This window comes from Plectropomus leopardus, chromosome 2 (genome assembly GCF_008729295.1).
Source record: "Plectropomus leopardus isolate mb chromosome 2, YSFRI_Pleo_2.0, whole genome shotgun sequence".
NCBI classification, from domain to species: Eukaryota; Metazoa; Chordata; class Actinopteri; order Perciformes; family Serranidae; genus Plectropomus; species Plectropomus leopardus.
This window is the reverse complement of record NC_056464.1, coordinates 32,715,791-32,739,061: the sequence shown is the minus strand read 5'-3', so window position 1 is coordinate 32,739,061 and position 23,271 is coordinate 32,715,791. Positions and strand designations below refer to the sequence as shown.

The window sequence follows — 23,271 nt, the reverse complement described above, 5'->3', positions numbered from 1 at the left end:
TGAGAGCAAATGTCAGTCTACTCACAGCCGTTTGAGGTCTGTTTGTTTAATGGTGTCCACCGGCTGGAAGAGCTTGAGGGCAGATTGTGTTTGGAGTTTGTTGCTTCGCTTAGTCTCAGTCATGCAACTATTCTGAGTTACACATTTCTTGGTCTCTGGCTCTTAACATTTGAATCCAAAAGCTCTACAACAAAATGTTTTTCTAAGTCTGGTCTTACACATTTCATTTTTATCTGGATGGTATAAAGTGGCTGACAAATGTTAATGTATTCCTTTGTATCAATAAGTTAAAGGGCATGGAAGTAGACCTCTTCAGAAAATTCACTAAGCATTATTTTTTTGCATTTGCTCTGTTTTGTCCATTGCCTCTTTTGTACTGGTCTTGGGAGGTACTCCTAAAAACTTGGTGTTTGACCTGGATGGGTGTGGTTTTACAAGAAAAAAAACACAGACGTACTCCAAGTGCACGTTCATGCTTTATATGATAACTCATGTGCACCTTAAGAAGGCAGCTCAAAAATCATTTATATTATTTAGTTTAATGTTGTTGGACATTGGGCTTAGCTGAGTACTAAGCATCTTATTTACCTAAATACTTACTTAGTATACTTAAATACTATATCAAATACTTTTTACGAATACAATTATCGTCCGAATAAATGTGTCAACATCCTTACTTAATCCTCATTTGGGTAGGTGGGTTTAATCTCTTACACTTGTGATCAAAAATTATTTGATGCTAATTCTGAAATTCTTTTATAAATACTTTTCTAATAAATCAACAACATGGCAAGCTCTGATCAAACCATATCAATTTCATGGTTTAAAATAATGACTTCAGGTTAGGTCCCACCTGTTTATGTTTGAAACTCGCAATATTTAGTTGTACAAACTTTCCAGTATAATGTGATGGCGGCAAGAACGTGTCAGTCAGATAAAAGTCATTTGAAAATCTGCATGGAAGTCTAGTTGCAGTTTCAGCGGTGCCAGTGTTAGGGAGCAAAAGTAAAAGTGTATCTTCATAAATCCATGATCACAAAAAATTAAAAATAAAAAAATATCTTTGAAGTTATACAGTTAGGTATGAGGTCTAATGTAGGTTTAATCTTGGGGTTATGTCTAAAAGATTTTTAATAAATTACTTATGAGGTTACGGTTTTGCTAGTTTATTCAATACTGATGAGAAAAGCCAAGTTTTTGGGGAGTCCAAGTCTTGAGTATCGTTTGTTTTGTTCTGATTTGGGGCTCATCCTTATTGATCTCATCCTGTCTCAAACTTAAGATGACCTGCTTTTAAATTATCCTTCAACACGGCTGAGAACGTTTTGTATTATTGTCCTAATCTCAAGGGTTTAATTCTGAAGCACTCTAAAACTCATTTTGAAGAAACTCTGATGATGAACCCTTAGCCTTTTCATTATTTGTAGAGCAACCTCTCAGGTACTCGAGGTGAAAATTGGACTGGTGTTAAATTATAGTTATTTTAATCAAGCCGTTATTTTGGCCACAGTGATTACAAAAGATTTCTGTTATAAAAAGGCTGCCTGATTGCACTTCAAACATCCTGACTTTCTCATCAAAACAACAAGCCCCTTATTTGTTGGAGAAAAATGATTGATGATTGAATGAAAATGATGAAAAATGTTTGTTTTCTTGATAAACTTCTTGATGAATTTAGGACCTATGAATCAAAAGTTGCTTGGTGTGTCAGGGATATGCCTGTACCACACCAGGGATTCTGTTTTGCACTTAATCCTTGAGAATTTCTGTATATATTCAGTCTACATGTTCCTCCATCTATGTTATGACTTTTCTCATCCCTCCATGAGTATTACCTAATGAGCATGTGCGTCTTTGTGTGTGCATGATGCGTGCAGGTGCCGGGGAGCGGACAGGTGAATGTGGAGAAAGCCTTGAAGCAGTTTGCTCAGCTGGTGAATAACAAGGTTTTCCTGCTGACATTCATCCGTACACTGGAGCTGCAGCGCTCCTTCTCCATGCGTGACCGCGGCTACGTTGCCTCGCTCATCATGACCGCGCTGCAGGGGCGGCTGGAGTACGCCACTGACATCCTCAAACACCTGCTCTCAGATCTTATAGAACGCAACCTGGAGAGCAAGAACCACCCCAAACTACTTCTCCGCAGGTAAACCGGCATTTTTACACTGTCGCTCAAAGCTACATCACAAAAAAATACTTAAAATGGGCCTTTGTGTTACAGTCATTATCAAAAGATTTCAGTTCTGTCACTCAGGCAGCTCAGGATTAGGCATTTAGGCATCTTAGTTGCAGTTAGAAAACTGAATTTCTTCTTTTTTTATTGAAATAGGGTTGGGCAATACATCAATACAATATCGATACCAGGATATGAGATTAGATATTGTCTTAGATTTTGGATATTGCAATATAAGTATTTTTGTCTTTCCTAGTATAATAGGCTGCATTACAGTGAAGTGATGTAATTTTCTGAACTTACCAGACTGCGCTAGCTGTTCTATTGACTAAAATGTCATGGTGTTATTTCCCTCAGTCTCTCTTTGGCCACCGGCTGTTTACAGTCCTGTAACTTATCGCTCCACCACTAGGTGTCGTGGTGTATTTCAGCTCAGCTGTCTGTTCCACCAGCAGGGATGAGAGACTCTGGTGGTGCATGCTGTGCACTACATAAAATGAGTTTAATAAAAAGAGGCGTGCCTTTATGTATGATGGTATTGAAAATCATACCCTCTGGATTTCTAAATACCCTGGTATACTGTAATACCATGATAAAGCCCAGGCCAAGAACACACCCTCAAATTTCAGGAACCAAAACTGGACTCAAAATAATACCTAACAATTTCTTCCTAACTTTTGCTGTCCATGTTTTCCACTGTGGTCAGAGTGTTTAAACTCGAGGCCTTCCCTGTCACAAACCTGACCAGTTCTGATCAGCGCTGCTTATCTTTTGGCATAGATAATTCCTTTGTGCATTGTTCTTTCCAGCCCAGTTATGGCACTTCTGATGGATGAGTAACTAGGCCAGCGATGGAAAGCCCACCTCTGTTCAGCTTTGTTTTGTGCAGCGGTGTGAAACAGCCGTTACGAGTCTGAGAACCAGGGTGCCTGAGCAGACAGGTGAAAGACAGGAGAGGTAGAAGTGATAGAGAGTGGGAGGGACTGGAAGTGGAAGAGAACCTAATGGGAAAGAGTGAGCGCAGCAGCGGCAGCGGCAGAGTCGTTGTCAGTCTGACTTATCTTCTGTGTGCCACTCATGAAACATTCAGCTGTAACTCACGTTTCTTCCCCCTCGTCACCTCTTTGGTCCTCCCTTCTCTCGCCTCTCTCCCTCTTTCCTCCACCTCTGGTTATCAGCCGATTGTTTTCCCAGCGCTGAGACTGGCCTACTGAATGTTTCATGAGTTCTTTTTTTTTTTTTTTTTTTTGAAAAAGAGGGCTCTCTCAATCTGAAGCACACTCATTAAATATAAGGATGAGTTCACATAGGAGCCGGTACAACAAGAACTTGTTAGCCCAAACATGCTGCTCTTGCGGAAACGCACTACAATTTAATGGGATGTCGTCAACAGTCGAGTCAATACAGGTTAGGGTTGAAAAGCAGGTAAGAACTGGGAAGGATTAACAGAGGGACAGCAGGTTGGGGACAGAAAGAGACGGGTAGCTATAAAACTACGGGCTTTGGATCAGATTCAGATTAGGAAGAGATTGTAAGACATTTTATGGGAACTGTAACTGTAACTAATTGTGCAAAAGTCTAAGGCCACCTTCAACTTTATTTTTGCAAGGTTATAATGATAATACATATTTATTTCTCAGCAGTGGTCTCTTTACTAAAATACAACCAGAACATACAGGAAATATGCATACAGTATAAAAAAATGCAAGTATTTCGGAATAAATCAACTTCAACAAGCTAAAGCTGCAAGTACTTAGTGTGACCTCTCTTTCCAGTCAGCATGTCTTGAACTCTCTTGGGCAGACAATATGGGATTTACAATACTAATCTCCTGCTGTATTTACACCAGGTTGCATTCAAGACATGTCCAAAGCTCAATATTGATTGTTTGAGCTTCCTTTTGTTATGGTTGTAAGACTCCATGTTTCACACTAAATATTGACTTCAGTCTGAAGAAGCCATTTCGGTATTTTAATGCATTTTACATTTTCTCTGTATTCTTTGTTCGTATCTTAAAGTGACTGAAAAATAAATATACTTTGCTAAAACAACAAATCTTTGGTGGCCTAAGACTTTTGCACAGAACTGTTACATCATTTAAAAGACTTACTAAAGCAAATCATAAAATCTTCCCCATCTGGACTCATACAAAGTGCACACACAGCAAAGAAGGGAAAGGACTTGAAGTGGACATCTTAGTTGTGTCTGCACAATTATGTCATGACCCAAATATGTTCTGCACTGGCAGCACTTAACTTGCAGTATATCGGAGTGTGTGTCCTCTGAGACCGAGCGGCTGAGTGAGGATGGTATTTCTCTGTAAACTCTCCATGTCATGTTTTTTGGTTCCGACAATGTCGGGCTCTTCTGCTTCTTAAATTATAAAAGAATAATCAGAGCACTCCGTCTCTCTGTGGGACGCCTCTCGCTAACAAACGAGTGTGCTTTCTTCTCGTCTTGCAGAACAGAATCTGTGGCGGAGAAGATGCTGACAAATTGGTTTGCCTTCTTGCTACACAAGTTTCTCAAGGTAAAATAAAATCTCTCTCACACCTTATCTCCACAGGTGTCAATGTGATACACAATGCTTCTTAAAATTATCAGCATCGATTTTGAGATAGACTGCTGCGTGGCTTTTTGTTGTAGCTGCTTTTTTAACTGATATTGATGAGTGGACATGTGGAGGGATAATGGTTACCTGCGGAGGTCAAACTTATCTCGAGCTTTGTGATTCAAAAGGAGAAAAAAAAATTCATTTTATTGTGTCTGATGTGTCATGCTCCAGTTACCGAGTCTCATCATCTGTGCCGATGAATACAGATCTCTTTCCTTCCCTTCACTTCACTTCTTCCCTATGTCTTATTTTCCTTTCTCCCACCTTTCACGATAATCCCTGGGTTCCCTTCCAAAACAAAGGAGTGTGCTGGCGAGCCTCTCTTCATGCTGTTCTGTGCCATCAAACAGCAAATGGAGAAGGGACCCATAGACTCCATCACTGGAGAGGCGCGCTATTCCCTCAGTGAGGACAAGCTCATCCGACAGCAGATTGAATACAAGACGTTGGTGAGTCATAAAGACATTAATAAGAGAAGGGGAGAAAAAAGTCCAAAATTTTGTCTGTATTCATTTTTGTACATCTCTTGGCAAAGAGCCTTGACAGATCCACAGAAATGTGGCATGTGCTGCGCTAGTAATTTTATGAATGCTTTGAATATTTGGATAGTTTCAATAACGTGGCAGCAGAGGATAAATAATCTTGCAATGCCAGATGTCCATCTCGTCAAGCTTAAGGAGATCTGGACAAAGTTTCTTCAAAACAAATTGAGAAAATAAGACGTTGACAGAGCCATTCAATTAGCTGTGAAGTTACCACAACTTCAATTTATTCTTCGGGTACACATCAGTGTGGCTGTCTGCGTTATTGAAAATACACAAGTCCCTGTTTACTACAGTCACCACTATGGCTGGGCATCAGTACTCAAACCCTTCAATGTATCTACCAAATTAACACAATACCAAGTACTTTTAAAACTTCTCCAGTCAAGCAACACCTGAATTTGAACATTTCTGTACCCAGATCTGGAAAAAAAAGGACTACTTGTATGGTTTTGCTGGCAGACAAACACTGTAAGCGTTCTTCCTTTTAATGCCATGTGTGATTGTCCCAATGCAACAGTAGCTAAAACCCATACAGTAAGAAGTGTGGTTAAGTTGAGCGCGGTGTATTTGATTGAGTTCACCTTTCAGCATGCTGAGATGCCACCAAAACGTTCAAAATTACGGCTATGCTACCTGCCATTCTTTTCACATAACAAGTATCAAATGACGTAGAACAAAATTAAATGCTCTATTGGTATCAGTAACACTTATGTATGATACTTAGGTATGATCATTTTTTAAACAATATCCAACCCTAGCCCTCACAGTTTACTCCCACTGTTTGTTAGTAGAAGGAGTGGACAGCTGTCTCGTCTTCTAGCTTAACTTAGAGGGTGAAATATGCAAGGAGGTTCATGCTATCAACTCAAGATCCCGTCTCCACACATACAAAAATCCACACCAATCTGAAGTGGTATCTAAGGCAAAAACTGGCTTCCCACTACCATACTTTACATTAATTTGGCAGACACTGTTGTCCAAAGGTAATTAAAATTTCCCGTACACACACACATACACACAATAGCAATTTGGTTCAGTGCTTTTCTCAAAGGCACTTCAGCATTCGGATGTGAGGAGCCAGAGAGCCTGTTTAACATCTGCAGCATCTCACATATCTCCAGCAGTATCGACACAACCGCTAACGTGACTGCAAGTGCACTGCAGGAAGTTAGCGAGAATGTGGATGTTATGACTGTGCACAAGGCCCTTTGACCATGTAGTGTAACTGACAAAGGCAGTAACGAAATCAGCTTGAAATGCATGATAAAAGGTGGGAATGGCGATGCATGCTAATGCGAAGTTTAAACAATGACTGGCTCACCACTAATGGTCCGCTACTACCTGAACTACCGCTGCAACTGAACGGGATGTTTTGTGGTTTCCAGGCTTCTCTTCCCCAAATCACCAGTCTTGCATCTCATTCTTGGGCTTTTTTTATATAAACTTTTGTGCTTACTGTTGACAAGTCTGGCTCTCCAAATCAGTGAAATCAATATAATAGAATGAAGTTGCATAAATTTTAACTGGTAAATATAATCAGGAAAACTGAGTCTACAAAGTTCTGTCTGGTGTATAGTAATCAGTAGGGAGTCATGTGGTAAGGCCACCTGTATACACAACACTTTCTTTTAGCTTTCCATTAAAATCAAGCTGGCTGGGTTTCTCCACCAGCCCTTCAAAATAAGTTCCCCCTCTGGCTTTAGCTCCAAAGCAGAGCCAGCCAGCGACAGGATGACACCTCTCTGATATCCGTGTCGGTGAGTCTGAGAGGCTGTGTCTCATTACTTGTTTAATGCCCCTGCTGGAGCTGCACAGCCACATCCTGGAGGTGTGAAATTACATTTCTGGCCAAGATCCTCTCCACCAGGACAGTTTGGTGAGGAGTACATAATGAAAGGACTTTCCTAGCAAGCAACACCTTTCTTTCTGCTTCTTTCTCTTACCTCCCCCCACTCCCTCCTCTCCTGTCTCTATCCCGGATCCCCAGACGCTGAGCTGTGTGAACCCAGACAATGAGAACAGCCCAGAAATCCCTGTCAAGGTGCTCAACTGTGACACCATTACCCAGGTAAAGGAGAAGATCCTGGATGCGGTGTACAAGAACATGCCCTACTCACAGCGACCACGGGCTGCAGACATGGATCTAGGTGAGGGTGCTTTGAGTGTAATCCCACTGTGACAGACTCATTCCATAATGCTAATTGTCGTATACATTCAGAGATAAAACACAGACAGAAAATTTGCCACAGCACATGATGTGCTGGAGTAATGACAGGAGGAAAGAATACAGCTTAGAGTTCGGCATGTCAGGGGAGTTATCACAGATGTTTCACTAAAGACGCATGACATCAACAAAAGGCTCAAAATCAGTTTCTGGAAGACAACCTCCTCCCTGAACCTGTTTACCACCCTAACCAGAAAAACACTCACCAACACTGACATTAAACCTTACTGACAGCTCACCTACACTCAGGCTTACGCCCACAACATGTCAGCCAAAACTGAATGACTTGGCACAAATCCAGCTGACACGCACCTTCAAAGGGAGTAAATAAGATACCTTGTAGGTAGTGGCTGATACTGCTCTGGGTTTGTAGTTTTACACCTTAAGGGGCTTTTACAGGTTAGGGATTTGGAGAGGATCAGTTTCTCCTTGTTGCTTTGGGCAGCTTAATTCCCTGTGAAGACACTGTGTCATTTGTGTTTTGTTTGCAGAATTACAATCACTTTAATTGTCAGGAGGAAATGTGCAGGATGTTGTTCAGGGTGTCTACAGGTCCTTAACAACTCCTAAAATCAATATCACAATCCCAATTACAAAAAGGCCGGGACACTGGTTCATGAAATCTTGCAAATCCTTTTGGGGATATATATTTAGTTGTTAACAGTACAAAGTTATTTAATGTTCAGTGAACTTGCTTGTTTTTGGTAAACAAGTACTCTGAATTCAATGCTCGCAGAATGTTTCAAACCAAACCAAATCTTTCTTTTAACAACACTCAGAGAGCATTTGGGAACTGAGCACAGCCATTTTTGAAGTTTTGAAAGTAACATTTCTTTCTCAAGATTCACAAACTGGTCCCCCCAAATCTTCAAGATTTAAAGACTGTCTGTGTAAAAGAATGGGCCAAAATCCTTCTGAACACTGAGATTAGTTTCTTCAGACAGGGAGCGTCTTGAAGCCGGCATTTCAAACAAAGGCTTCTCCAAGTAATAATTAAATTTCAGTAATCATCTTCAAAACTGTTTTCCTGTGTCATTCCACTACTGCGCATACGTTTTATGAAATGAAATGTTAAAATGTCTTCATCAGGTAGTTTTAAATGAAATAATAGCATAGACTGTAAAAATAATGGACAAAACTACTGTGAGGTCAGTTTTTGGAGCCAGGAGCGACTATATTTGGGCAAGAGGGTAGAGCTATAGAGGAGCGAGGAGTGGATATAACTCCAATAAAGCATTAAATGTAAGTCTCTGATACCTTTAGACACTCTGATTGCCTTGGAGACATTTCAGCATTTTGACAACTTAGAGTTTCAAAGAACAAACTAGCAGTACACAAGGATAACACAACCTCACTGGCAACGCAAAAGGACAGTTCAAGACAAATGATGGACATTAGACAATATGTAACTGTCAGACACTTGGGGATACAAACATTCCCCAAAATGCCATATGTCACACATTCACTATTGATTGCATTTCCCTCCAGAGTGGCGGCAGGGCAGGACAGCTCGTGTGGTGCTGCAGGATGAGGACATCACCACCAAGATAGAGAGTGACTGGAAGAGGCTCAACACGCTCATGCACTACCAGGTCTGTCGCTGCTATTAATACATGGGCCGCACAACACTTGGGTGGTATAAGTTCTTGAAATTTCTCTGAGATATATGGTATACCATGATATTTGTGTGCGGCACTACCTACAGTAAACTCACAAAATGTCAAGAAAGTTTTCCATATTAAAGAGAAATACAGCTGTTCACCTTCTGAATTCAACTTTCTCTCTTTCACCAAAGTAAGACCAACCTTAGCTTAAATGCCTAGTTGTCTCATTATAAGGCACCATTCATTCAAACTCAACCAGTACAAAATAAAACTCCCCAAAACCATCTGAGTTAGTCTTGTTAGTCATATAGTTAGTTTGTCCAGTGTTCCAACAATCCTCAACTTTAGTTTGGTTTAAACAAACCCTAAATTCACCGAATTAGATGAAAATATGCTGTTTTGACTGGTTGCAGCAATCCCCCAGGAAGAGCACCAGGACTGAAAAGATAATTTCCTTTCATGACCAAACATGGAATTACAACTACCATGTTCATCACGTGATGTCATGTTAGCCAAAAAGACTTGCCCCCCACAGGCTTGCATTGTGAAAGAGACATCTGTAAATCAGCAGACAGTTTTACAATCAGAATTTGATTTATTTGGTCCAAAATTTCTATCTCCATTGAAGTTAGCAGAGCGCTAAACCGGAAGGTAGTCGCTCAGCCGGTGGAAGTTAGCTGCTTGGCCGTGCTTGGTTGCCGCAAGTCTTTAGTGCCCTCGCTCTGTGGGCCCCAAATGTGGAAGATACACGTAATTTCATACCTGCAACTTTCACAGGAATGAACAGGGACCCACCTCAAATGCTGTATGCAGTTCTCTTTATAGATCAATGGTTTACAGTGCTGTAACGTTATCCCCTCAACTTGCAGTCGCTGTCCATGCCAGCTCAGCTGCCTGTTCCACCAGTAGAGACTGACCTCTGGTGGCGGATGACGTGTACTACATACAATACAGCTGTAATACAGCATTTCCCTATGAGTTTGCGAAAAAGATGAGTGTCAGTATTTTGACAGTAATGAAAAACATGTTGGGGGTTGCTAAATACCCTGGTATACTGTGATACTGCTCAAGCATGGCTGCAACAAACAATTATATTTGTCATCAATGAAATCTGGCAAGTATAGTCTTGATTAATAGACAATTGATTTTTTCTGTATACAATGTAAGAAAACAGTCTTTCAGAGACAAATTTCTTGTTTCGTCCAAACAATGGTCCAAAATCCAAAGCTTTCTAATTTATTTATGCAAAACAGAGTTAAGAATATGGTACTAGCAAATGATTTACAAGTTGGTTTGAAAAAAATCCTGAATCTTTTTTATTAAACTACAATTATCCAGCTGCTCAAGGGTGTTGCAGCAAAAATTGTTGATGAAGGACAGAGCATTACTCATTTATATTCATATCACTCACCTCACCCCTGCCAACATTTTCTCAAACCCCCCCCAGTCACAAGCACGCTTAGTCAACTGAACATGCACTTGTGTGTCTGTGTCTTTTACATCTTTTTTTTCAGCTCATAAATACGACTACACAGGTCACCAACCTCAGATGAGTCATCCAGTTTCTTTGTCAGTCAAACGTTTGTCTTGACAACCAGATTTGGGCCAACTGTACCACTCACATCGAGCCAGTATTTCACTACAGCACACTTTATTTTTTAAAGAGAGAGAAATAAAGACAAAGGACATCTGCATTTTCTGTACTGAAAGCGTATTTTGACAAAGGACGCACGTACTCTCTCTCATCTGTCAAGGAGATAAACAATTTTCCCTCTTTCACTTTAAATCTCTCTGCCAGGTGTGGATATGTTTGTTCTGTTGCTGAGCTGGATTTGTATTAGCCACATTTGTAGCTCATGCAGAACAGTAGCATGAATTTTATTCACGCTGCTGACGACCTCTCCGCATCCGCCGAACACAGAAAACAGCATATACCTGAAACTACTTCAAGGACAAAATGCAGACCAACTCTTACTCTCAGCATCTGCTTGGCCATTCTAACTTCAAAACATCCAGCAGGCAGTAAATTGTATTCAAACAAACACATGAATATTTAACTTTTTAACAACTTGTGGGCGCTTCAGAGCAGTTTAAGGCTGCAAAAATACTTCAGATGTTGGACTACAGACCCCCCCCCCCCCAGACAAAACTGAGACAACTGCACTCTTTCTTAAAATGAAAAATAAAAGTTCCCATATATTAAATATAAATAATTTTTAGCCAGCTTTGAGTGCTGTAAACCCAGTTTTGATTACTTCACTGTTCCCTGTATTTGACCCTCACACATGAGAATTATATTCCTGTGAGGAAGAATTCTTCTTTTCTCATTGATGTGTCTTATGTGTACCCTATAGTAGAAGACTTTGAAAGTCTGACACACTTTCACATCTGAAGATAATGTGAGTTTTCAGTCACATACTGTCAGACTTTGCAAAGATTTTGCAGGGTCACTATTTGCAAGTCTACAACGAGAGTTCCTTTAAAAAAATTAATTAATAAAAAAAAGAGAGTCCTTTTGAGATTATTTGTCCTTTTGCAAGACCAACAGAAACGAGTTTTGTTTACATTCTTCCGTCTCCCCGGAGTGTCCCTCCGTGTTTACTGTCTATCCAGTTGGCTGCTCTCTTCTTTGCGCTGGAGATAGTGCAGCTATTGGTTGTTAACATTGCTCTGCAATGCTTGCATTACAATTCTGTTTTTTCCAGTAGCATCTATGTATGTTTATGCACAAGAGCCAAACTCACTGTTCATGGGAGGCTTTTTTTAAATAAGAACTTAAAAATAAGCATCTGTAAGTACATGCGCACGCGCGCGCACACACAAACACACACACACACACAAAAAACATCTGTAAATCCACACACAAAATACACCCCCAAAGATACATCCCCAAATCCATACACAGAAATACATCCACAAAAAGTTAAAAGGAATATTTGTGTGTCTGCTGCGATATCAAGTGAGTCATCGTGAAATTGACTTGAACTTCAGTATTATAAATGCACGAGCCAAGACAAAGAAAACTTACCTTAATAATAAACTGATTTAATCATAACATCAAGACAAGAAAAAGCCTCACTTAGGACAGCTTGGACAAAGTTTTATGACCACCTTACACCAAACGACTGAGATCACAGGCTTGCACCAACTCAAAAACTCTCTTGATTTTATTCCAAAATTAGAAATCTATCTGCAAAAGTGAAATTGCTTGAAAAATGTTTGAGTAAAGGCCAGCTCAGCATTACTGGATTCCTGTTTTAGTTTAGGAGGCATGTTAAGTCATTTTTTAAGCACTGAGGAGGGACCTATGTTTTTTATTTTGGCTTTAAGGGAGGAGCATACAATTTTATATGGTTGTATACTGTATTTATTTTACTGCCGGTGCTGGTGTTTTCTCTAAAAAATTTTGGCAATTGTCAAAGAAAAACTTTTTCTCTTTAAAGTTTTTTTATAGAAAACATGCCTTCCAAACCCGCACATGTTGTTTTTACAAAAATTACATTTATCACAGCCAGCAAATGCAAAAACAGAAATTACCATTGAATTTTCAATTCCCAACAGTCCTTGAACACATTATGTGTTATTATACACGACGGTGAAACAAAATTTCATGACTTTCTAAAAGTTTTCCAGGCCTTGCTATTTGCAAAAATTCATGATTTTCCCAGTTTTTTCCATGACCGTATGAACCCTGTTGTGATATGGACGAGTTTGATCATGTTTGACAGTTAAAGCTGCTGTGAATAATGTTCTGCTATCTGTATTATCTAGCTGACTATGATGGAGGACGTCTACACTCTCAATATTTACAGAATTCTTTACTTGAACTAAAAACCGGACCTTTATATGTTTATTGTATGTCTTTTGACGCAACTGGGCATGAAAGCCTCTTCAAAACATAAATCCGTTATCCTTGATTTATACTTTCAACAACTTTTTGAATTGCAGCCATGATTATATCTGACCTACAGCCGCAAGCCAGCGATTCATAAAAATAATTGCCAGGCTTTACCTTTGTCTTCCAGGTGTCGGAGCGCTGTGTGGTGGCCTTGGTACCCAAACAGATGTCCTCTTTCAACATTCCTTCCTCAGCCAGCTTCCCACGCAGTATCAGCAGATATGGTCAGTTCTGTTTAAGAAAAACAAACACTTAATATTCATCCAAGTCACAGCAGTGTTGCACCATCTGTTGCTGTCACTCATCAGTCTGTTATAGAGCACATGAAGCAGATACTGTTACACAGCACATTAAACAAAGAGATGCCGTTTTCATCCCGTCTTCTCACTTTAGATAAACTACTGATCTAAAATGTGATTTATATCACATCTGCGAAACTACAGCTCGCACTGATCTCTCATATTAGGATTTCAAGGGATTTTTTTAACATCACATATCAAACAGGATGTCAAGAAGAGCAGAAATCATTAGGTGACAGAAATTGAGGACCAGAGGAAACATGTCTTTAGTGAATGACTGCACGTCTGCATCATTACTATGACAACCAATGAAATAATGGCAGCAAATGATTATACAGTCCAAACACACACATCCACACTGCTCACTTACAGACAACAAAGAGGACAGTCTGCTTTAAATTCAGATCTGAGAAACAAATGTGACTTTCCCTCCGGTGTCTGATAAACATGAAAATTACAAATTGCATATTTTGAAATATATGCTTTCTTTATATCTGACATTTGACCATCTAGGTGTGGACGTTCCCTTCCGCTCCACACCCACCAGCCCAGACAGCCCCCACTCCCGTGTGCCCATGCTGACCCCTGACCTGGAGAGCGGCGTCAAAGTTTGGCACTTGGTCAAGAATCACGACCACGGGGACCAGAAAGAGGGCGAGCGCGGGAGCAAGATGGTGTCTGAGATCTACCTTACGAGGCTACTCGCAACAAAGGTGCAGTATATCACAGATATTACAGTGACAGTATGTTGGGCTTAGATTTATTTATTTACTAGTGCAAAGCCCATTCAAAATGCACCTTTTGGGAACGGGCCAGTTTCTTAGCCTCCAGTATTGCTGCTTGCAGCTTTCGTGAAAATCGCTCATTTAAACAACTTCAAACTCGACACTGAGCTTCCCTGGATCTTGAGCAATAAACCATGACATGGTTGCGTCCCCTAGCGATGCTACAGTTTACATGTCATCTGCGCAGGAACATTTTATAGCCTCCATGAAGTCAAAGTTGAGCTATTTCTCAGAATAAAAGCATTCAGTCTGAAAGCTGCATGGCTGATGCTTAAAATTCTTAAGTTTGCTACAATGTAACAAAAGTGTAAATCACAGTTTCATCACATTGTAATTTAATTGTTATTTACAATATCTATTGCACGTCTGTCCGTCTTGGAAGAGGGATAACTCCTCAGTCGCTCTTCCTGAGGTTTCTTCCATTTTTTTCCCGTTTTTTTTAGGGGAGTTTTTCCTTAGTTGATGTGAAGATCTAAGGTCAGAGGGATGTTGTATGCCCTCTTGACTTGACTTGACATTATGACGTTATATCCAGTCTTTAGAAAACAATATTGATTTTATAATGTCTGCAACAATTTGATTTCGATTTTAATCAATTCAGGTAACTGCAATCAATATGATACGATATCAGTGAATATCTGATTGTCTTTTTTTGGGACATTTACCATTGCCTGGCTGGCACTAAGCCACTAGCACTGTCTGAATGTTTAGTAAGGAGGCGCATTTGGTGACACACACATGCCATGGTAATTTCAAAATAAAGGTGCTCATTAAAGATGACAATATGTATCGATGTTTTCACTTTGCATCAATTAATATTGGATCACTGATTATTAAATCGAGACATCAATCCCCTTGCAAGGTACCACCTCTGCTCTTTCTTTCTTCATCTGTTGCTGAATGTGCTGTAGCGAGCGACAGAGAGCCGGCTGTGCCCACAGTGTAACAGTTAATAGGGGTCCCCTCTCAATAAACTACACAGTGTGTACATAATGTGCTTCTAATAAATATGTCCCACAGTACTCAAGAGCTAGCACTTGACACTTGGTTGGGTCCTCAGGAATACACACGCCAAGTGTAAATTTGATTGGATAAATGGCTCTCAAGAAAAGACAGGCACACAGAGAGACAAAGACTCCCTCCATTTTAGTTATATTTAACGATAATTTGAACATCACTGATCCCTAATTACAAAACACAACGGGAGTAAGTGTCTTCAAGTCTTAATTCTTTGTGTTGTTTTCTACAGGGCACACTGCAGAAGTTTGTGGACGACCTATTTGAGACCCTGTTCAGCACTGTGTGTCGGGGCACCGCCCTCCCTCTAGCAATCAAATACATGTTTGACTTTCTGGACGAGCAGGCCGACAGACACGGCATCCATGACATGGACGTCCGTCACACCTGGAAGAGCAACTGGTGAGAGAGAGGACTCGTTACCTGCAGTGTGACAGCAGACACATCTCACTTTCTTTAACAAACCCGCTTCAATTCCTCCGATGAAACTTTTACTCATTATTTACAGTCAAAGCTCAGGCTCCAGTAGCGTTGTCAAAAATATTGATTTACTGATGTATAGCGATTCTGAATATTTGAAATGATTTGAAAATGATTTTCTGCAGTGTCGATACCATGTCGATGTTGCTCTCTCTTGTTGTTGATTACTGCAGTCATTCTGCTGTCTGTCTGAGTCATGTTACGCCTAATTATATTTAATTTAATGTCCTTAATGTCAAATTTCCCTGTGGTATAAAAAAACAAATATTTTTTAAAGTTTTATATTTGTACAAATGGGGGGAAAGTTAAATTCAAGGACTTTCAATTACTTTTCAAGCACAAAAATCTTTCCTCCAGAAGTATGTGTTACAAGAGAAACATCATAAATAGAGCAAACACTGACTACCAGGACCTAAAATTAATTAACTTATTATTAATTATTATTGTTCAGGCATGTGATTTGAAAAAGGACATAATAGCATGAAAATATACAGAGCAGAGTGTGGCGTTTCAGCCTCCTCTCTCAAGTGTTTGAGAACCCTTTGTTGACATAATTTTTTTTGTACAAATTAATTTTTTTTTCTCCAAAAAAAACCAACTTTCTTCTATGACTATAAATCATTTCTACACATTTACAAACCTGGATTTTCCCAGCAGAGTTTTGTTTGAAGGATGATTTACAAGCAAACACTCAGTGATCAAAATTTGAAAAGCTCAAAAACTCAACTTTGAAACCATAAATAACTAATCTAAGACAGTTAGACCAGTCTGATGTGACCGTTAAAGGCTAACAGAATGTTCTGGCGTTCACTTTTTTTTTTACCACTCATACAGCATCAGAAAATAATTGCAATCACAGATGTTCTCGGCTTCCAAGTTAAAAAAAAATCCTGTTATGTTTTTTATAAAATAATTCAGAATTCTGTTCTCTCAATCTTATATAAGTACGTTACAAGGACCAAGTAAAAGAATGTCTGATTTTCAAAGTATTCCAGTTCTTACATTTCTAACTGCCAAATTGAAGGATTTTAAGCACCTCAAGCATCTAGTACAAACCCTGGACACTGACGCTGTATCATGCTGACACCGGCCCCGGGGAATATTACGGAGCTATTCATCTCTTGCAGCCATCTCTTGCCAGGATGCAGCCTTATCTAATTTATCTTAGTCTCTTGTGTTTTGTTAATCTGAACTCTTTGATTTTTCAAGCTCAAAAAGCCATTCAATAGTCATCTTAACTCCATCCTCATCTTGTTCTCATTGGTCAGAAGAAATAGGAACATTTTGTACATGTGAAGTAATCCTATTATTTTGCACCTTGGACTAAAAATGCGTGAAATCTTTCTGTCTCTCTACTCTTTTCTTATCTGCAGCCTGCCCCTGCGCTTTTGGGTAAATGTGATCAAGAACCCCCAGTTTGTGTTTGACATCCATAAAAGCAGCATCACGGACGCCTGCCTGTCTGTGGTGGCCCAAACCTTCATGGACTCTTGCTCAACTTCTGAACACCGTCTGGGCAAAGACTCACCCTCCACCAAACTCCTCTATGCCAAGGACATACCGCATTACAAAAGCTGGGTGGAAAGGTGTGTATGTGTGTGTGTGCGTGTACACATGCAAAGACAAATGTCATTCACAAGGATAGAAAGATAATTGAAATCCCGACTGAGGACCTTTTGGTTATCATCAAGTCTTCACAGGGAGGAGGAAAATGATTGTGGGTAAAATGAGAAACATGATCTTCTTACTCAGAATTGTCTGTCATCACCTTGTCACTTTGAGAGGTTGTCGGGTATGATGATGCACCGAATATAGCGTAATATTGCCTTGATAGATCCATCATTTTGTATTTTCTGGTAGCAGCTACAATATTTGTAATGTCAATTTCAAGTTCAGAAACTATGTGAAAACACGTCTTTTTTTATCAGCTGTACCAGGTTTTGTCAGAACTGGCAGAAGAATTTATTTACTCTCTTAATTTTTTTACCATTTTTTACCACATTACTTTCTCATATGGTGATGTCTCATCCTTGATGCAACTTTAGGGGCAAATTAGGAGCGCTTGGTTTCATTTAACAGATCTTCCTGCTTTTCTATGGCAGAAGTCTCATGTATAAACAGGATTGCATATAATTAAGAATGCAAATCGTGGCACTAATTAATCATGCAGCTCTGATAGGGTTGAGAGTGACAGAATGAATGTGTAATCAAGTGAAAGTTTTCGTAAGTACAGCAACATAAATCAGTGCATTTGTGCACTGAAGTCATTGTGTCTAAATGACTGAACCTACGACTGACAAGTTTCCTGATTTTCCTGCCAAAACACCTTCACTTCACTGTTGTCTGTAACACTAGATATTCTTTGACTTTTCACAACAACAGACTGAGTGCAGGTGAGGAGAAATGCTCTAGTATGCATTACCGTGCCCTTGACTCTGACAGAGCGTGTGTGTGTGTGTGTCTCCTCTCAGGTACTACGCTGACATCAACCGCCTGCCTGCCATCAGTGATCAGGATATGAATGCCTATCTGGCTGAACAGGCTCGCCTTCACTCCAGTGAGTTCAACATGCTCAGTGCCCTCCATGAGATCTACGCTTACGTCAGCAAGTACAGCCAAGAGGTGAGGCCCAGTCGACACATTGTGACAGAGAAATGTGCTGTAGGGGTCAAGCCGGTGTGAAGGTAGCATTTTTCATATTAAAGAGAAACTTTGCAGATTTTCAGCCAGCTCTGTGTCATTGCAGTGTGTGCAGATGAACAGTGTTTGGCTTCCCATTGTGATGCAAGCACCCGTAAGTCCGCACTTAATAAGAAGCCAAATAACATTCGTGTGGACACACTGCTGTGACACAGAGCTGGTTGAAAAACAAAAGGAGGCACTTCACGTTCCACGGACAATTACCAACTGACTGCAGCTTTGCTAAAGCCTTTATCAACAGACAGACAAAATCTGGAAACAGCTGGTGGCCACAGTGGAGCATTTAGCGACTACAAAGCCAGATAATTCCCTCAAGAGTTGGAAGGGTTAAAAGGAGAGCGGAAATTGGACTTAAAATATTCATGGACACAAAATGAACTCTTAATGAATGGCAGTGTTGTTCTGTGTCTGTTGGATATGTAGAGAGGTAAGTTTTTGCTGACGAATCCGCCATAACAACTTCTTAACATTATCATGTGTCAGTTTTGTGTTTGCAGCTTATTGTGCTGCCCCCAGGTGGCCAAAAATATCTATTTATTTAGGTTTACCTACAGTGGGAACTGCTTATTGTGATCACGATACAGTGATCAACCATTTATATGGATCAAAAAGTTTGGGATGGCATAATTTCTATATAAATTCTGTTTAAATTCTTTGCTTATAGCAATCAAGTTTTCAGCTTGCAGTGTTCTTTGGGGGATATTTTTCATACAAGACAACAAATGGAAAAGTAATTTAAAACTACCATTCATGTTCATTACTTTACTCCCACCCTGATTTTGTCAAGTGGCAACCCCTCTGCTTCCAGCTGGCTACCTGAGGCTGGTGCTGCTTGCACATTGAAATCATGACGAGAAAAAGAAAATAATTTCCTCTCAATGAAAACCGTTCCCATCGAAGCTGATTTCTGCTAGCTATAAGCCTCAAGGAGGCACATGGGGACAGCTCATGTGGTTGAAGCTGCCTTCGTCAAGTGAATTGATAATGCCTAGCCACATAAAGCCCCCTTGAGCAGGCCTTTGGTAAGGGAAAAGGCAGAAGAATTGGCGGCAAGCCTGGGAGAGGACAATTTTAGACTTACCATAGGCTGGTTTGAGCGATTTAAAAAGAGAGAGAACGTTGTTTTTAAAAAAAGTGCACGGAGGCTGACACAATAAATAGCTGTTTGTTTTAGTACTTTCTATTTGTGTAATAAAAATGTAATAAATCTCACCTCAGCACCGCTCCTGGGTGTGGTCAGAAGTGCTCTGTTGCACCTGTAACCACACCCTATAGTCAGTGGGTTTGAATGTGAATCTGTACATCACTGCAGCAAGGTGAGAAGTTATGCCACTGTAGGTCCGCACAAAGACTGTCAGAGGGTGTTAACTTTCTCCTTAAAGGCTTATAGATTGAATACAATCATTCATTTCAGCCGACTGTCGATTAATATAATGATTGATTTTAAATAAATCAATTCAAGGAGCGGTGTGTAGGATTTGGTGACATCTAGTGGTGAGGTTGAAGATTACAAGTAGAAGGTAACCTGTGGGCTCTCTCTAGATGCAGTGTTTTGGTTTGTCCGTTCTGGGCTACTGTAGAAATATGGCTGTGCAACATGGCGGATTCGAAGGACGAGGACCCGCTGGTGATGCAGATATAAAGACCTCATACTAAGTTACTGAAAAAAATCTTTGGTTGGTTTTAGGTGATAATACACTAATGAAATAATAGATTTGAATATTTTTGTTCCATTTCTACCAATAGATCACCTGTAATCCTACACACTGCTCCTTTAATGGTTTTGGTCTATAAATTGTCTGAAAAAAGTGAAAACTACAATTTCTCAGAGCCCAAAGATTGTATCTCCCAACTGCATGTTTGTCAGCAACAGTCCAAAACCCAAAGATATTTGGATATGTTATTTACAAAGATATAAAACTGAGTAAAGCAGCAAATCATTGCATCTGAGAGGCTGGGACCAGCAATGGTTGGTACTTTTTGTGCTTGATTAGCTTTATTTATAACCGAGTTACATAACAGATGTTTTTGCTCATGTTTATACATATTATGCTCTGAATACTCATTAATCAAATCAGTGATGATTAATTCAAATTAAATAGCAAAAATAACAGAAATTTAACTGTAATCAGATGCAGCATGAATTTCTATATATATATAAATATATATATATATATTTATATGTTTATATATATATATAAAAATATGTATATATATATATATATTATATATGTGTGTATATATATATATATATATATATATATATAAATATACTAGTGGAAGCTGATGGTGTATTTGGTATTTGTTTGATTCATAATGGGTGTATTTATATGACTCTGATAGCTGACCGACAATAAGCCCTCGATTTCACAGTTTGTGCTCATGTGTGTTTTTCTCTCTGTGTTTTAGATCATTGAGGCACTGGAGCAGGATGAACAGGCCCAGAAGCAGAAGTTGGCTTATAAAGTGGAGCAGATCATCTCAGCCATGTCTATAGAGAGCTGAGACACACACACACACACACATACACCAACATACATACACAAACACACACTACATACACTGAGACATACTATATCAGAGGACTTATAAACCCGTCGGCAACACACGTGGCACTCAGATGTGCACATGAAGAGTAACATTATGTATGCACATATACAATCACATATAAGCACTTACACACATTCAGATACTGATGTCCACAGAGACTTTGCAGACGTAACGGACCTACTGTATAAACAAACTGACAATACACACACAAAGAGATTCATACACATGCATAAATGCACACACACAAATGTACATACACACACCGCAGCACACAGATCGTCCCAAAGCAACGACTTTTGAGTCCAATGTCATCGTTTTTTTCAGAAGAAACTCCAACAGGCAAACACCCAACTTCTAAAAACGCTCCTATAGCGAAAGAGAGCAAGAGAAAAAGGATTTGGGCCATCACGGTTGCTGAATTTGCAGCCAATTCTTTTCCGCTGGGTAATGGTTTGTCTTTGTAGTGGGTGCTTATACTAAATGTGTGTGTTTGTGTGTGTGTGTGTGTGTGTGTGTGTGTGTGTGTGTGGGCGCGCGCACATGTGTGTGTGTCATGGCTGGAGCTCTGAAGAGAACAGCACTTATTAAGAATGACTCAACTTGAAAAGTCACTGGAGTTGCTCAACAAAGACAGGAGCCAATTTAATGGGACGGCACATGCGGTGAGACAAGACTCAAAGTACTTTTTATATGTCAAAGATGAAGGACGCTTATTCGCACTACATATCACGGGCTTGGAGTGACATCGCCATTCGGAGTGGAGACGTGTAACTTTGTGGTGTTAAGCCTTTTCCTATTGCCTTTTAAAGGCTTAAAGAAGAGAAACACTAAAGACTCTGGCATCATTACTTTTCATCCCCCACTTGAAGCTTCCTGTCCTAAGTTTTTTTTTTTTGTTTAATGGAGAGTTTGTGAATTACAGCTCTGCCAGGGATTGAACAATACACACAAAAATTTGTAAGGTAAGTGTACAGCTCTTTAAAGGTTCTGTGCATAACTTTCAGAAAATCCTTGTTATTAGCGACTCGCTTAGGTTACAGCAAGCTCTTTGGCCGCCAAGCTAGCTGTAACTTTGCAGCGCTGCATGGATTTGCCGCTGGATGCTTCACAGCTGTTAGTCATTTTCAACCCAGCCCTGGGAGTCTGGATGAATAAGCTGGCATTATCACTCAAAAGATAATTTTGATATGATTGCTAGGCAGCAATTTTTACTGCTTTAAAAAGCAACCTAGCGTTAGCTAACATTACCAAGCTAAAACCACATTATCACAATATATTTCGCATGTCAGTGCTTCCTCTGGGATGCTGTTCACCACTGCAGGGCACTGAAACTATGACATGGGACACTGAATTTGATACATTTACCGTTTATCGGACCACAGATGAGACAATAATTAGCTAGCACACTTGGGTGTCCTTCGCTTCACTCCTGCTGCTCAGAGGAGAGTGGACGGCAGACCCAGAGACGGACCTTCAGTCAGCGGCGGTAATGGCTTGAATGTAACCATCACAAAGTCAGTTTTTAAGTTACTAATCCATTCATGCATTGGCAAAAAAAAAAAAAAAAAGATTAATCTAAAAAGTTACATACAGAACCTTTAATAATACAACACTACAAAGGCATTACCTTCAAATTTAAAATATATGTGGAGATATTTCCTGAAACAATCCCTGGCTTTCTGTGCCAAATATAATAAGTCTCATGTTTCATTCATATAAAATGCTCCTGTAGAAGCGATTAATAACACATGTCATTGTAAGGAAAAGATCCCATTTAAGATAGGAAATTTTGTACAGTGATGATCTATAGACCACCAATTCAGCCATTCAAAGATAAGTGGAGACCAAATTGAACTGTAGCAGAAAGCATGATTAATGATGCTATAAATCTGATCGAGGATCAGATTAGCCAAACCTCGGCCAACAGCGCCGCTCCCCCACCCTCCCCCGTCTCATCAGTCATTGTTTACATTCAGCGTGATACTTGAAAATGCACCGAGTGTACGAGACATTAAGAACACCTGCTGCTCCTGTGAAGTAATCTGCTTGGATTAAGTTAGATGAAGGCTCTGATGCCCCACTGATTTCCCCAATAAATCCACTTTCAACATAACCTGGAAATTAAACGCAGGAAACGAGCTGGAAGGATTTCTCACCCCTGGAGACATTTGAGCTGTGGGTGCTGGAAGAGCGTCGGCAGCTCACTATGAAGACGGTGTTCCTAATATTTTGTCTACAGGGTGGAAATATGATGTAACGTGTTTGGATCAGCAGCTGGTCCTTGTAAAGTTAATTCATTTAGTATGGAAGCAAATAAGAGACTATTTGTAATTTAAGAGCCACTGAGTACTTAATATTGAAATTTAAACACCACTGAATGTC

At 39.9% G+C, this 23,271-nt stretch overlaps 1 protein-coding gene across 1 annotated transcript in view; it reads left to right on the top strand.

The window, feature by feature from the left end:
• Positions 1-23,271, top strand: part of LOC121959677 (plexin-A2-like) — a 128,986-nt gene extending 105,715 nt beyond the window's left edge. The window contains exons 22-32 of the mRNA XM_042509132.1: positions 1,878-2,146; positions 4,637-4,703; positions 5,090-5,236; positions 7,320-7,479; positions 9,045-9,148; positions 13,186-13,282; positions 13,871-14,070; positions 15,392-15,561; positions 17,013-17,225; positions 18,111-18,261; positions 20,749-23,271. Of these exons, the coding sequence (XP_042365066.1) occupies positions 1,878-2,146; positions 4,637-4,703; positions 5,090-5,236; positions 7,320-7,479; positions 9,045-9,148; positions 13,186-13,282; positions 13,871-14,070; positions 15,392-15,561; positions 17,013-17,225; positions 18,111-18,261; positions 20,749-20,844 (1,674 nt within the window). The 3' untranslated portion in view covers positions 20,845-23,271. The remainder of the gene's footprint in view (positions 1-1,877; positions 2,147-4,636; positions 4,704-5,089; positions 5,237-7,319; positions 7,480-9,044; positions 9,149-13,185; positions 13,283-13,870; positions 14,071-15,391; positions 15,562-17,012; positions 17,226-18,110; positions 18,262-20,748) is intronic.